General features: G+C 40.1%; 2 protein-coding genes across 9 annotated transcripts in view; one reads left to right on the top strand and one right to left on the bottom strand.

Annotated features, from left to right (window-relative positions):
* LOC136421416 (T-complex protein 1 subunit beta-like) overlaps positions 1–14,204 on the top strand; it is a 57,226-nt gene that overhangs the window by 33,909 nt on the left and 9,113 nt on the right. The window contains exons 2-5 of the mRNA XM_066408705.1: positions 10,385–10,422; positions 11,873–12,013; positions 12,483–12,597; positions 13,682–13,871. Coding sequence (XP_066264802.1) covers positions 10,420–10,422; positions 11,873–12,013; positions 12,483–12,597; positions 13,682–13,871 — 449 coding nt within the window. The 5' untranslated portion in view covers positions 10,385–10,419. The remainder of the gene's footprint in view (positions 1–10,384; positions 10,423–11,872; positions 12,014–12,482; positions 12,598–13,681; positions 13,872–14,204) is intronic.
* LOC136421418 (DEP domain-containing protein 7-like) lies at positions 414–10,124 on the bottom strand. 8 transcript variants are annotated; one of them, XM_066408707.1, is made up of 11 exons: positions 10,032–10,124; positions 8,625–8,836; positions 8,390–8,487; positions 8,106–8,168; positions 7,613–7,785; positions 6,756–6,948; positions 6,039–6,256; positions 5,172–5,314; positions 4,617–4,830; positions 2,966–2,992; positions 414–2,275 (listed from the first exon to the last, which is right to left on the bottom strand). In XM_066408707.1, the coding sequence occupies exons 1-11, from the start codon at positions 10,060–10,062 to the stop codon at positions 2,076–2,078; spliced, it is 1,572 nt and encodes a 523-aa protein (XP_066264804.1). In that variant the 5' UTR covers positions 10,063–10,124; the 3' UTR covers positions 414–2,075. The 8 variants fall into 8 exon arrangements, with proteins under 8 accessions (XP_066264804.1, XP_066264805.1, XP_066264806.1 ...); XM_066408708.1 differs by having other exon boundaries at positions 414–2,272; XM_066408709.1 differs by having other exon boundaries at positions 4,623–4,830.

The following is a 14,204-nucleotide window of genomic DNA, read 5'->3' as shown; positions in this document are numbered from 1 at the left end:
GTTGTCTAACGTGTAAGACAATTCGTCCAACAGGTTCATATCAATAGCCTGGTATGATCTAAACCTATTTATAGCTCCCGAGTCTCTATTTGCGGAGAGGAGACTTGCTTGGGGAGCTATACACTATAATAGGTTTAAATACCAGGCTATCATATCAAGTCGTGCTGCAGTAAAGAGAAGTTAATTGTAAATTCTTGCCCGTGTGCTAATGGCAAGTAACATGAAAAGGACAAATAATGTAGAGCAGTATAGCATGTGTCCACAAAGTTTGAATTCTAACTTATCGGGTTTGACTTCTTTTTCTAAGACAGTAGGAGACAAAGGATCCCTTTTTCGGTTATGTGCGGGTTCTGTGATCTTAGAGTAAGAGTCTTTTCTTTCTTTTGTACGACATAAATACAAGTGACTTGGCATGATGTTTCTATTGTCTTTATTGATGAATAAATAGGTTTATTTGTACAAACGTTACTCTTGTTGTGATGATTATAGTATTGGCAAGATGCTAGCACATTGCATGTTTTTACATTTTAAAGTTCTTCAAGCTGGTCACAATGTATACTCTACTTTTTGGTTCTTGTCTAAATCAATTTAAGTTAACTTGTAAATTGCACTCTTGTTGGCTGACAGATTTTGTTTATAAAATCATTTAATGGCACTGAATTTTAATTGTGCAGAAAGAAAAGTCATTCCATTAATAGTTTTCTAAACTCCTTGCCCAGTGAGGCAGAATAACCATGAGTGTTTTAAACTGCTCTTCATAGTATTGAGGTTTACCTATCCTAAGCGTTTAAGCATATCTGAAACTGCATAAAGACCACTGCTCATGACTAAATACGTCAAACTTAATAAAATCATACAGCTTCAAAAAGTACACATACTGTATTTATTTTTACTAGAATAAAATAGACATGTAAATAAGATAAATATGAGTAAATATTGCAAAAAACACTGCCGGTATAGAGGCATATATGAGGAATGGTTATATCTTCAATGACAAATATCTGGAGTAAATGTTCACATGTGGCTGTTAAATGTAAAATTCAAGTAGTCAAACATGAACCCATAACTACCTCTAAATAATGACCAAGTGGTCAATGTTACATGTATACAGTCAAACTTGTACAAGTGACCACCTCTACTGTACATAAGCACCACCTGGCCAATGTGAGCACTTTTTTGCTTGTCCCTTTCAATGACTTTTTCCCATTGACACACACAATAAAAATCCTGTCTAAAGTGACCACCTGTCCACATACATGTAGTTTATTAGATCCAGATTTTATCACTCCTTTGTGGTCTTCTTGAGCAGGTTTGACTGTCAATCTAGCTGTGCTATCACAGCTGATGTAAGAAATAATACTTTATATAGTGACACAAGTTTGTACCAACCATTAAGATGTCACTGAGTTTACATCTTTCTTTCCTTGGCACATTCTGCACAGGTTTATCATAAGGAGCAAAATAAAGTTAATATTCATCACTCAATGTGAAACTGCTACCCAAAAATCATAAGTTAAAAAGAAAAAGTACATGGGGGACAGATGTTGAAACGACTGTACACAGGGAGGTAGAATTCTCTTTAGTATTACAGAATGTACATGTTAACTTTAACTTTGAGGTATACTGTTAAATATGATCGTATGATGATTTTCTTTTGCTTATTTCAATTCCTTTCAAAATGGATGTATGTTGATGAAGGTTAGACGTCCAGGTTATATAGATACACAAGATTATACTTATTCAAGCAACTGGATAAACTTCGTAAAATGTCAGATAAAAATCTATCCAGTTGCCTTGTAATTTTATCTTGTGCAAAATACATTTATTTCTATACATGCTGTTAACAGTATCAATGACAGGGACTGAAAGGGTATATACAGGAAAACTTGATGGCAAGAAAAATATATATATACAGTTGTGTGTGCATGTGTATATAATGTATATACTGTCAAATGCCCATCTTGCCCCCCTCCCCCACTTTGTTCTTCCTGAAGCAGCCCTTGGTTCCTCCCAGTTACTGCTTGGCACTTGGATAGAAAGCTGAAAATGTGTTCGCATGACCAAAACATGCCTTCTCACATCATACCAGAGAAGAACTTGGCGTAAATTTTGGGATGGTGCCTCCAGAAGTCGTTCAGACGGCGTTGCTTTTCCTTGACGGTCATCTTGGTGTGGTCGAGGATCCCGTTCATCATGTCAACGAGCGCCCTTTCCGTCTCCGTGATCGCTTGCGCTTCGTACTCCTGTATCGTGATTCGTTTGCAGAATCCTACTGCTAGAGGGGAAAAGATCACATTTGGTCAGAAACATACAGGCATAGGAAATTCTTTTGTACCACAACTATTATTCATTTCCAACCAGGGCTCTAGCTAGCTCGAAATTTTTTCCCGTCATCTCAATTTCTAACAGAAAAATCATATACATGCTTTTTTTCATTGTTCAATTTCCAGGCCACCGTTGTTGAGTGTTTTTTTATATATGTATATCTTGACTCACCAATTTTTGTCAAGATTAATGGCATGCGCAGGAAAATTACGTCACATGATGGAATGATAGGTGTTGGCTAGAACCCTGAATTGGACACTCTTTTTGTACAGCAATGACTACATGCACTTCCAACCATTCTAACAACATAATATCCACAGGAATAGGACATTCTTTGTTTTGTACAGTAATAATTACATTACCTTCCAACCATTCTAACAACATGCCTTTATCAAAACAGAGATTACATAAAAATGTAACACACCCCAACTTTTGTTATTAGTTTATGAAAGAATAGATTCAAAATATGCCACTTATGCCCTGAACAGTCAACTTGATCACACATTATATCACCTTAGAATCATGAGGACCATTGTATTAGTAAGTGACGAGTTTAAACTTTTTAAAACCATCCTATATCTGTGTGAGAAACAGTTAAACATGCATGAAGATCTGTTATCGTCATGGCGACAATAGATACCTGGCAAAGAGGGGTTCCTCCCTGCAACTGTAAAGAGTGCACAAGAACACAGTAAGCCTACAAAGCCATACACACAGAGAGTTCTAGTTCGGGTACAGACTCAAGTAGGCTACATTCCTATAGCCCCTGTCACACAGTTGAAAGCTTGGGCTTTATTTGTTCAATTATTGATCATGGTTGTGATCTGTTGCTGAATTAAAAAATTGGCAGACTGAGAGATTGAAGCATATTTTTCACATGAAAATCTACCCTAATCAAGTGAATAAAAATCACAATGGACAAGGCTCGGCGATATGGGAACATTGGCGGATCTCTAAAATCACACAATGATCAAGAGAACATAAGGCGTACTACTGTTCAAAATATCATTATTTTCAGAGCTTGCAGACTTGCCAACCAATTAATTTTCTTGATGTGTGATAGGGGCATATGGACTTATGAAAAATAAATAAAAGCCAAGTTATCATTAAAATGCTAAAATGTAGGGGAACGGGTTTTCTGCGCGTGAAAAATTTGCGCGTGAAAATTTGCGCGTGAAGAATTTGCGCGTGAAAAAATTAATTTCTGTAAAATGTGTCAGAAAATGTGCAGTATAATTTTCTTAGACAGGAAAATGTGATCCCATGATACAATTTTTCATCTGACACCTGAATTTATGGTCTGAAAACTTTTGATTTTTTAGTCCCTTGGGAATAGGTCCCTTGGGAATAGTTAAACTTTTGGGGGCTTGAAACCTAAACATTTGAAAATCACTTAAATCTTTAAGAAATACATAGTCAACTTACTTATATAAGGTTTTGTATTGTAAAATGTAACTATTTGAAGCTTTTCTCCATTCTATTAGCCTAATTTAATCTTTTCTCAAGCAGATGCTTTCACGCGCAAATTTCAAACTTTTTTGCGCGTGAAAACTTAACATTTGAAAATCACTTAAAAATCACTTGGAGATTGAAAGAACAACATTTTGAACTGTAGCATGCAACAATAAGATACTTAATTCCATTGTGGGTCATCTTATTTCAAGTTTTAAGCTTAAAACCTCCAAAAAGGTTTTAAATCCCTTGGGAGTCAGCTTAGATATTCCCAAGGGACCTAAAATTCAAACCCAAAATTCAGGAAACAGATGCAAAATCATATCATGGGGTAACATTTTTCTGACTAAGAATTTTGTAGTGCACATTTTCTGACACATTTCTTGAACTTTATTTTTTCACGCGCAAATTTTTCACGCGCAAGTTTTTCACGCGCAAATTTCTCACGCGCACAAAACCCTAACCCAAATGTAGCCTACATCAGTCTGCACAGAAGGTATCACACAGTAGTAAATACTAGTAGTTATTGTGCACTTAATACTGTGTGGAATTTCGTGATCCAAGTTGGTCTGAGGTAACGTGCAGATCTTTTATCTTGCTGTAGTGATCCAAGGAGGTGTTATCTTCATTAAAGATTGTCGTGGTTGTGATTTGTCATGCATTCCCTGATTGGTTGACATGCAACACGGACTACGCCCTTATAAGGACCAGGACTGTACCACTTCGCCATCAAGCGGGGGGAGTATCCAAACCGACCCCCCGGCTTTGACAGCACAGCGACGCCCCCTAGCCCCTGCAGGGTGTCCTGCATGCAGGGAGGAACGCAAAACTTCACTCACCCGTACCTAGAGGGACGTCCTCGGGTTTGGCCCCCGCGCGTAACGACTGGATTTTCATTTCCACAGCTTCTTTGAGGTCAGGCGGGATCTGGAAGATCTCACGGTGGTTGTCAACCATGTACATGACCAGCTGCTCGGTCTGACCCTTGCCGAGGACAGGGTTTCTCACCACAGCCTTGGTGAAGGCTCTACGCATGGACGTCCTGTTGTCACACTGGGTAAAGTACAGATAAGATCAGTCATTTAACGTGTAAGTGTGTTGTTGTCACTTGTTAGGGTGATTATGGAGAGAGTTTTACCAATTTATATTGGAATCAACAAGTTCAGTGCATACCTTGACATGTCTCTTTTATACTAGTCTATACATACATTCATCATTACAAATGTCTGAAAGATTCATCTATGATTGGTTAAACTTAGGTTTGGTCATGTTCTATTAATTCTTTAAGCAGACATCCAAACAGTTCAATCTTCCGTCCCTCGACAGACTTTTCAGCCATTCCGTCAAACAATGAGATGGAACCCTACATGTACACAACAAACTGGTCTTCTCACCTGTTTGTGGAAGACGATCTCTGTGTTGGTGGAAGACAGGGCCATGAAGCGCAGCAACCTCCTCAGTTCCTCCCTGCTCTCTGAGGGCAGCAACAGCAGCACCAACTGTAGGGCCTTCACTGCCTGGGCAAGCTTACTCTTCACTAGGAAAACAGATAAAGAAAAAACAAATTCAATCACCAATATAGGAATAACACCCCCCTTTCTACTTGAGGCTGAAAGCACGGAGCAACTGCTGAGTGACTAAAGATTTGACAGATTAATAAATTTTATAGATAAAGAATATCTTGCATCAGTAGTAGCACCAACTGAAGGGCCTTCGCTGCCTGGGCTAACTAACTCTTCACTTGAGAGACAGAAAAAACAAAAATAAATGTTAGACACTGTATTAGGATTTAGGTAATGCAAATTTGGTGGTATTGTTTTCTACCGCAGGACTTACACCAGAAAGAAGTTAGTAGCGCTATCAGTTTAACCCATAAGCAACTAATGAAGTTGACTTTTGATCAATTTGGGGTATTTTGTTCACAAAAGCAAATGTGATGTTACTCACGTCCCAGCCATGCAATGGTCATGTGATGGCTGAGAAACTAACCAATCAGGCCCAGGACAGCCACATGCACGTCAAACAGCCGATTGGTCAGCAGAGGTTCGTGCAGGTGGGTGTAGTGCAAGTGTCATGTGATAAACATGTGATGACTGAGAAACTAACCAATCAGCCCCAGGACAGCCACATGTACGTCAAACAGCCGATTGGTCAGCAGAGGTTCATGGAGATGGGTGAAGTGTCATGTGATAATCATGTGATGTTCATGTAATGGTCATGTGATGATCATGTGATAATCATGTGATGTCTGAGAAACTAACCAATCAGGCCCAGGACAGCCACATGCACATCAAACAGCCGATTGGTCAGCAGAGGTTCATGGAGGTGGGTGTAGTGATCGGCGATGGCCTGGTAGAGGGAGAGTTTCCAGTCGCGGGTGTCGGCCGCCGTGTCGCTGAGTTTCATTCCGATGGTCTCCGGCATGAAGTCGAGGCACGCCAGGCCAGAGGTTATCCAGGGGTCATGGGTCAAGAAATAACTGGACAAAATAGATAAGAATAGGGTTTTAGGAATCTTGCAAATATACACCCTAATTCATCCCAAAGTTATGTTGTTTTTACTTTGTGTATTATACTTATAAAAAGTTGCTACTGCCAATACAATCAACTAGGATTTGATAATTGTTTATCATTATCATTTTTTTATCTGTCAAATTTGTACTAATCTAAGATTTAGCTGTTAGGTTAGATGGGGGAAAAAGCCATTACAGCTTTTATTCTACCCCAGTACGTTTTCTTTTCTGTCTTTATTTATGTTTCGTGCATTGCTTTATTCTACCACAGGCAAATTAATAAACAATGCAACCTTTTAATTGTATGCTTTGATAAACTGCTTGTTGTTTGGTTAACATTCTGTAGAACGCACTTGTGCCCCAACGATCCACAAAGCGGTCAAGGGACAGGTGAGGTGAGCACACCTGACCTAAATCAGAAAATCAAAAACATTAAATGCACATATACAGGTAGACAAACACTTACTTAATGCTGTCACTGTCTGAATCTGAGCTTGCTGTGCAGATGTTTGAGATGACCAGGCCGCGACGCATGCTCAAGCGGTGCTGCTTTGCTTCGCTGCACATGCTGAGGATGCCGTCCAACAGGGGGAGTTCCACGATGGTCAGGAGTTTAACCAGAGTCATCTCCTTCCAAACCTCGTCTAGGACTGAAAGGTCTGAAAATTAGTACAGCGGAGACAGCACAGGGTTAGTCTGAGGCAGCAGCATGACAGGATGGATGAAACATACAACGATAGATGAATGAGAGAGTGAGTGAGTGAGTGTTGAATGTACATATGCATGTAATACACATTTGAGTTGTACAAACATTAAGACGATTTTGAGGCAAATATGACCATGAATGGATGGATGGATAGATGGGTGGATGAAAGAATGGCTGAATGGAGGGGAAGGGTGCACATGCAAAACTTTTAACACAGTTACAAACATGTAAGTCTCAATTGACCATATCCTTTATTAAAACTGAAGTCTGTAATTACAGCTCATAAACAGAACCTGTCTACACTGTAAGTTGTTTTTACTTTATCTGAAAAAAGGGGTCTGTGATTGAATCTTTTTCACTTGGACATAGAAAAAAAGGTTCTTTTTCATACATTGGTTTACACTATATTACAGTCTTTAATCTATGTGGAAAGACCTAACAAAAGCTGCTGGTTTTGTACGCTACTTTGTATGGGAAAATATTGGTCATGGATGGGATACACAACATGTAGACACTGTTATAGTTAAAACTATAAGGATCATATTCATAATGGTGTCCAGATGTCAACTAGGATTGGGATGGGTAAGGGTAAGACAGGGAGGCTGGGGTTCACAAACCTGCATGGGATATACTGCAGCCTGAACCATTACTGGCCAAACTGCTTGTTGAAGACCAGATGGACTCGGTCTCTTCGCTGTACGTCTCTCCAAACAGCTCCCGGAGGATTTCATCACTGGTTGCCATGGCGAGGGTGTTCTGGATTACGCCCGACTCATCCTCTTCCGATTGGCTGAGAAATATAAGTTATAAATACATTAAATCCTGGCACAGCTTGCATACATCAGAGGTCATGTGCTTTAAACTACAATTAAACTTTCAGGGGTTGAAAGTAAACCGCATGTGAATTTTCATGGACATATTACTTAATAGTATACAGTAATTGCTGTTACACTCTGTATTAAAGTCCAATATGTACATGGAGTTCAAACATTGATTTCCTCATTATATCTGGGTAGACAGATAAAAAGTTTGGTACTCAACAGTCAACACAGTAAATTTTTCCTTCATACATATATGATAGAATAGAATATGTGTTCCAAATCCACTCACCTGTCCTCACTTGACATTACAACATTTTCCTTGCCTTCTGCTGACTTACTGGCCTTTGTGAACCTGAAACAAGGAAGATTAAGTAAGAATTTAACAATTCAACCTTTTCCCTACATCTTTATTGATAACACTAACAGCAGATCTGGATATCAGCTGCACATAAAATCAGAAGATTAGTCAGCTGACCACAGTCCTGTGTCAAGCGACTTTATCAGTGTATGATAACAGTTGTTACACATTAGCAGCTATACATGACATGATGTATTATGATTTTTATGACTTACCTGTACAGTTTACTGTTGCTGTCGTCAAATGGTCGAGACTTTCCCTTGGACTTGGCCTTCATACCAACGGGCTGGAACACTCCATTGTCCATCAGTACCTGTGTCAAAATACACAGCAAACTTTTAGACTTATCTTGAGGAATCTGAACCAAAAAAGAACAAAAGAGTTAGTAACTGACTAAACCTATATTCATATTACTTAGCAAAAGAATTAAAACCTGGCCAGAATTTGTACCTGACATAATCTGATGACTTTCATCCTGGTGATATCGCAGGCCCCGAACTGGAAACTGTTGTCCTGTAGGTAGATAAGGAGAACGCTGACGGCGTCTGCACCAGTGAAGCAGTGCTGGTGGTACTTCAGGCCGCGCCGGTGTCTCCGGACGTTCGCATGTTCCTGTAGATGGTGGATGATCCCATTCCAGATCCGGGTCGCCTTGAAAGGACCTGTTATAAAATCATACATGCACATGCATTTAAAATGTGGTGTAACATGTCAGTTGTGTACCTATTGTTTTCCTAACTTGTTGATCTTGTAGTCAGTCCTTCTGGAATGATTGCCATAAGACATTTTGGTGAGGCACATTTGATATCTGGCCCCAAAATCACTCCTCAATTGATTCTTGTGTTGTTGGGGAAAAACATTCTTCAAGATTTAAAGGCTTGAATCTGGCTTTATCAGACTAATCTCCTCAGCTTGAGCTTTATCCTGTAATCCTACTGCATACATCTGGCAGCTAGAGTTGTGTACCACTACTACCAGTACAGTGTACCAGTACAATCAATTATGTACAGGTCCAACCGGAACCAGTACTAATCAGGTCAAGCCTGGTCAGGGTAGGCTACGTACGGCCACTATGACAGATAAAATTACCATGAAATTACCGTGGCAGTGTATTGAAATCTGAATCTTTTGTCCTATTGAAAATCAACCATTATTTGAACAAGCAGGTTCAGGTACCAGACCTGTACCTAAACTTGTGTACCTGTACCTAATATATTTTTTTGCATATTTTGCAACTCGTGACTGTGGGGCAAGTGACATAGAATGTCTTGAAGTTGAACTTTTTAAATTGAAGGAACTTTTTAAATTGAAGTGTTCCATATGTCTTATACTACCAGGGCTAGGGTTTAACTTAGACTACACTAACTAGGACCAAGAAAACAGGGGAAAATATTATATCTTTTTCTTCGTTCTTTCGCAAACTCTAGTCTCAGGAGACCCGGAGACTATTTTGAAAAGATCATAAAATATTTTTCAAACAACCCCCACAAAATGACAAACCACTGTTACGTACAGAATTAAAGGGATCACAAATCTTCCTTGATACACATGCATAAAGAATCTGCAACAGATACACATAGTCTGGTTTCTGCCAATTCACGCCCATTCAAACAGACAAAAGAAAACCCTTCTCTGTTTACTTAGACGCGGTTCTTGTAAACGGACCACCAACTGCCACTCAGACACATCTTGTCAAGTCTAGCTTTTCGGATTAACATATTTTCTTTCAAATCACGGCGATTTACTCACCCAGAATAGCGCAGATTTATCCCTAAGACTATAAAGATTATATTCTGAGGGAAAATGTGATCGTAAAAAGCCAAGAAAGGGTAAAAATTGTAAAAAAGTAAAACTTACCGACTGTCTGCCCGCTTGAAGCTGCCGCCATCGTTGCTAGTTTTCCCGTCGTGCAGTTCGCGGTTTTTGTAATTATCGCGAAATCTCGCGAGATTTTACTGTTCGAGAAGATGAAGGCACCCAAACGTAACTCCTAGTTACGTTTTCTTTAAATATTATAATCTTTTTTTCGACATTTACCTTATGATATTTTATTTGAAAATATTATAATTAATAAAAAGTAGATAAATAATGGAAAAGGGTTGTAAAAGATATATTTTGGTTTATTTAAATTCAAGAATTTTTCATTAATCCAAAACCGTTTGATGCGCGCATCGCTACACGCCGGTGCAGAGAAGCTAGAAAAGTCTAGAAGAACCATCTACCAGCACCGTTACCAGCTAGCAAAATGGTACGTTTGAAGAAGTATTTGCAACATTCCTCACTACAATATCCTTAAGTTATTCCTAGTGCACGACTCTATGTCCTCAGATTTTGAGATTATTGGGATTCTAGTGGGTTTTTCCGCGTGAAGCTATGTGCACTGCACGTGGGATTTCTGCATGTCTTTCTTTGGTGTCATGGTGTGCCCCCCTCCCCATCACTTTTTCTCTTCTGTAAAATTATTATGTGCCGACTTTTCTTCACATTTCCAATCTCTCCATTGTGTTTCTATGCATAGGTAAAGAGACACATCAATGAAAGCTGGCTATATTTGTCTTTTTAGTTGCTCTGAGAACGATAGTTTGTTCTAGAAAGAAGCAGGAAAGCTGTCCAAATTTGGGCATAAAAATTATGAGACTTAAGATATGCAAAAAATTATGTCTTTGTACTGTGAATTTGTTTAAGTTTGCAGTAGTTAGATTTCAGGCGAGGTGAAAATTAAGAGTCTGCGGTGTCTTTGAGGTTACAGTTGAAACAGCTGTAGTAGCAAATTATGCTAGAGAGCGCGTGTTCACTGCGCCCACCTAAAGTATTTCACAATTTACAGTAGTAAGGCATGTAAATTTGTTTGATTGAAACTTCGAATCAAATTCTCAGACTCAGAGCTTCCTTGACACAACTTAAAGCATTTAACCAGGGTTTAATGTAATCCACAAGATTCATGCATTCAAAAATGCTGGACACAAAATCATAACTCATAAGTCACATTTTCATAGCACAATTCTCAACGAGGAGGTTTTTTTTGTGGTCTTTGTTTCAGACGGAGCACAATGTAGAATTATTCAATAGCAAATGATTGATCTCAAAGTAGCCTATGCTAAACTTATAGCATTATACCAGGGTTTGGATTCTCTGGGGAAAAGAATGAATCTCAGTACGATGATCAAGATACATCGTACATGTATTCAAAAATGCTTGACACAAAAGCAAAATCAAAAGTCGCATTTTTACAGCACAATTCTCAACAAGACGTTTTTTTTGCAGTCTGTGTTTTTCAGGCGGGACTGGCGCTGTTCTCTGATGTTTTGGCCCCTGCACAATTTTGTTTTCTTTTCCCATCACTTGATCAAAGTTTCTATCAATCAATCATTCGCAGGCATCAGTGTCTGATGCATGGCGGCTGCGGACATGCATAGGGCTCGCCAGGCTGGTCTGCTCTCGGCATAGACCCTCCAGTTGTTTCTGGTGACTCACAGCCCCTGGAGCGTGTTGAAGATCTGGTCTTCCCATCTTCCTCTAGGGCGACCTCTAGGTCACTTCCATGACGGGTTGTGTTCCGATGAAATCAGTTTGATGGCGTCCTGAGTAGGAACCGCCCTATGTTTCTATGCTTATATAAAAGGGTGCCTTACAAGCAGCTGGCTTAAGTTTGTCTTTTTAGTTGCTCTGACATTTTTTTTGTGGTCTGTGTTTTCCAGGCGGGAATGGCGCTGAACCCCATCCAGATCCTGAAGCAGCAGGCGGAGGAGGAACGTGGCGAGACCGCTCGTCTGTCGTCCTTCGTCGGCGCCATCGCTATCGGCGATCTCATCAAGAGTACGCTGGGACCAAAGGGCATGGTGCGTTGTGTGGATGGAGTTATTTTCAAGATGAAGAGGACTTAGCCTCTGTTGCTGACTTTGCAGCCCTTTCTTGTTTCTATTCACATTTTTTGATGCTAGTGATAGATACAGGGATCTGATTGCTTGCCATCTCTGATTAAAAATTGATTCATAAAGAAACATGAAAATTGGTTATTAAAATAATGTTCTTAAACATTTTCATCTAGCATGAGAGGAAAATATCAACCTGTCCTTGATATTGAACTCATACTTCCAGTCCCTGCTTAGTTCAAATGGTCAAAACTAATCTCCAAGTACATACAGTAGATCTATCAGTGGCAAGGCAGTATCAGAAGGGCCAACCAGTGGTCTTGGATAATCGTTGGCCCTTTTGATACTGCCCTGCCACCAATAGATCTGCTAGGAGATTAGTTAAAACAAGAAAACTAACAAAGCTAACTTAAGTTCTCTTCTTGTCTTGTTTTAGGACAAGATTCTTCAGTCCTCCAACCCTGCCCATGAGAACATTCAGGTGACCAATGACGGAGCTACAATCCTGAAGTCTATAGGTGTGGACAACCCTGCAGCAAAGGTGCTCGTAGGTAAGTCCCACAAACAGCCTTTCTGGCAATGCCTCATGGATGGTAAGATGTTTTGTTGTGGCATTGAAAGGCTGAATGGCCAGGCTAGTGAAAACACGAGTTCACGGGTGCGATTTCTGGCATTCCTTGGTTAGACGTCATGTCCCTGGGAAAGGCACTTAACATGACTCACTCCTGACTTTGGTGGGGAGGTAAAAGGCAGTGAAAGTAGAGGGATGGCCGGATGGGCTCCCCTTTCCAATTCTGCACCCTAGACCCACTGCCGCTACAGCCTTAAAAAGGCAATGAGACCTTTATCTTTACCATCGGTAGAGCTTATAGAGACCGTGAGAGAGTTAGTGTTGCACTGACTACCTTCCTGCACAACCGTGCCTTACTGTAATCACTCCTACAGGGTTGGGTTCAGCCCAGCCTGGTAGTGTGAACATGTCAGTGTAGGTGGTGCAAAGGAAGGAGAGAAACTGTCCAGTCGCTCCAGACATGGGAACGAGGACCTCTTTCTTAATGTCCACTGACTGTACCTGTCTGGAGAAGGCACAGATTTAACTCTTGATCTGGCAGGGACTTTTGTTAAGCTCCTGTTACACAGTCGACAAGCTTCAGCTGCATTTGTTGACTGCCAGAAGGTGCAGAATCTCAAACTCATTCGATAGTCGAGGTCATTTTTCCTCCATAACATTGAACGGGGATCATTGACCTGGGAACGTCAACCAAATCCTAGAAAATTGTGCGATAACCAAGAGAACACTGCACATATTACTGTGCCCAAAATGTAACTTAGAACTTATAGACTCATCAGCCGAATAATTTTTCTGCTGTGTGGCAGGTATAAAGAAGTGATTGTTAGATTTCTAACTCTAAGACAACTGTATCTTTTCATTTTCTTTTAAGAACCCAACAGACTTATCAAAAAGAGTAGGGGTGACCCGATGTGCTTGGCTAAAATTTGCCAGCTGATACCAATGCTGCATTGCACTGCTACTAATAGCTACTTGAAAAAGCAATACACTTCACCTCAATTGAGGATGACTGCTTTACTGTTTGCTTTGTATCCTTATCGCTTGAAATCTTCTGTCCTCTCCAGAAATTTCCAAGGTCCAAGACGATGAGGTTGGTGACGGGACCACGTCCGTGACTGTGCTCGCCTGCGAGCTTCTGAAGGAAGCGGAGAAACTTGTTTCTCAGAAGATCCATCCGCAGACGATAGTCGCTGGATTTCGCCGGGCCACGGACGTCGCTAGGGCAGCACTACAAGATGCTTCAATAGACCATGGGTTAGTCAGAGAAATAATCTTTTAGCTTGATATATTGTTAGAGAGTTGTCAGGATTTCTTCTAACCAAGGGTGCTACACCCTTTTAGTTTCAGCACACCCTCTAACCCTTGGAGTAGCTTTTGCCAAAACAAAAGTGGAAAATTCAGATTGACCAGTACTGACCATACCAGACTATATGTGACCACAGTCTTCAACAGTAACTTGTCTGACCATAGGTTTGCCCTAATGAAGCCTTAGAATTTGCCATTTTCATATCGAATTCATTAAAACTCAGCAGTATTGCCCAGCTTGGTTGCTGTCCTCTTTTGCATTGTTCTCATAGTCTATTGTTT

This window comes from Branchiostoma lanceolatum, chromosome 16 (assembly GCF_035083965.1).
Source record: "Branchiostoma lanceolatum isolate klBraLanc5 chromosome 16, klBraLanc5.hap2, whole genome shotgun sequence".
Taxonomy (NCBI): domain Eukaryota; kingdom Metazoa; phylum Chordata; class Leptocardii; order Amphioxiformes; family Branchiostomatidae; genus Branchiostoma; species Branchiostoma lanceolatum.
The sequence above is the reverse complement of the archived record's forward strand: the minus strand, read 5'-3'. Positions and strand labels throughout refer to the sequence as shown.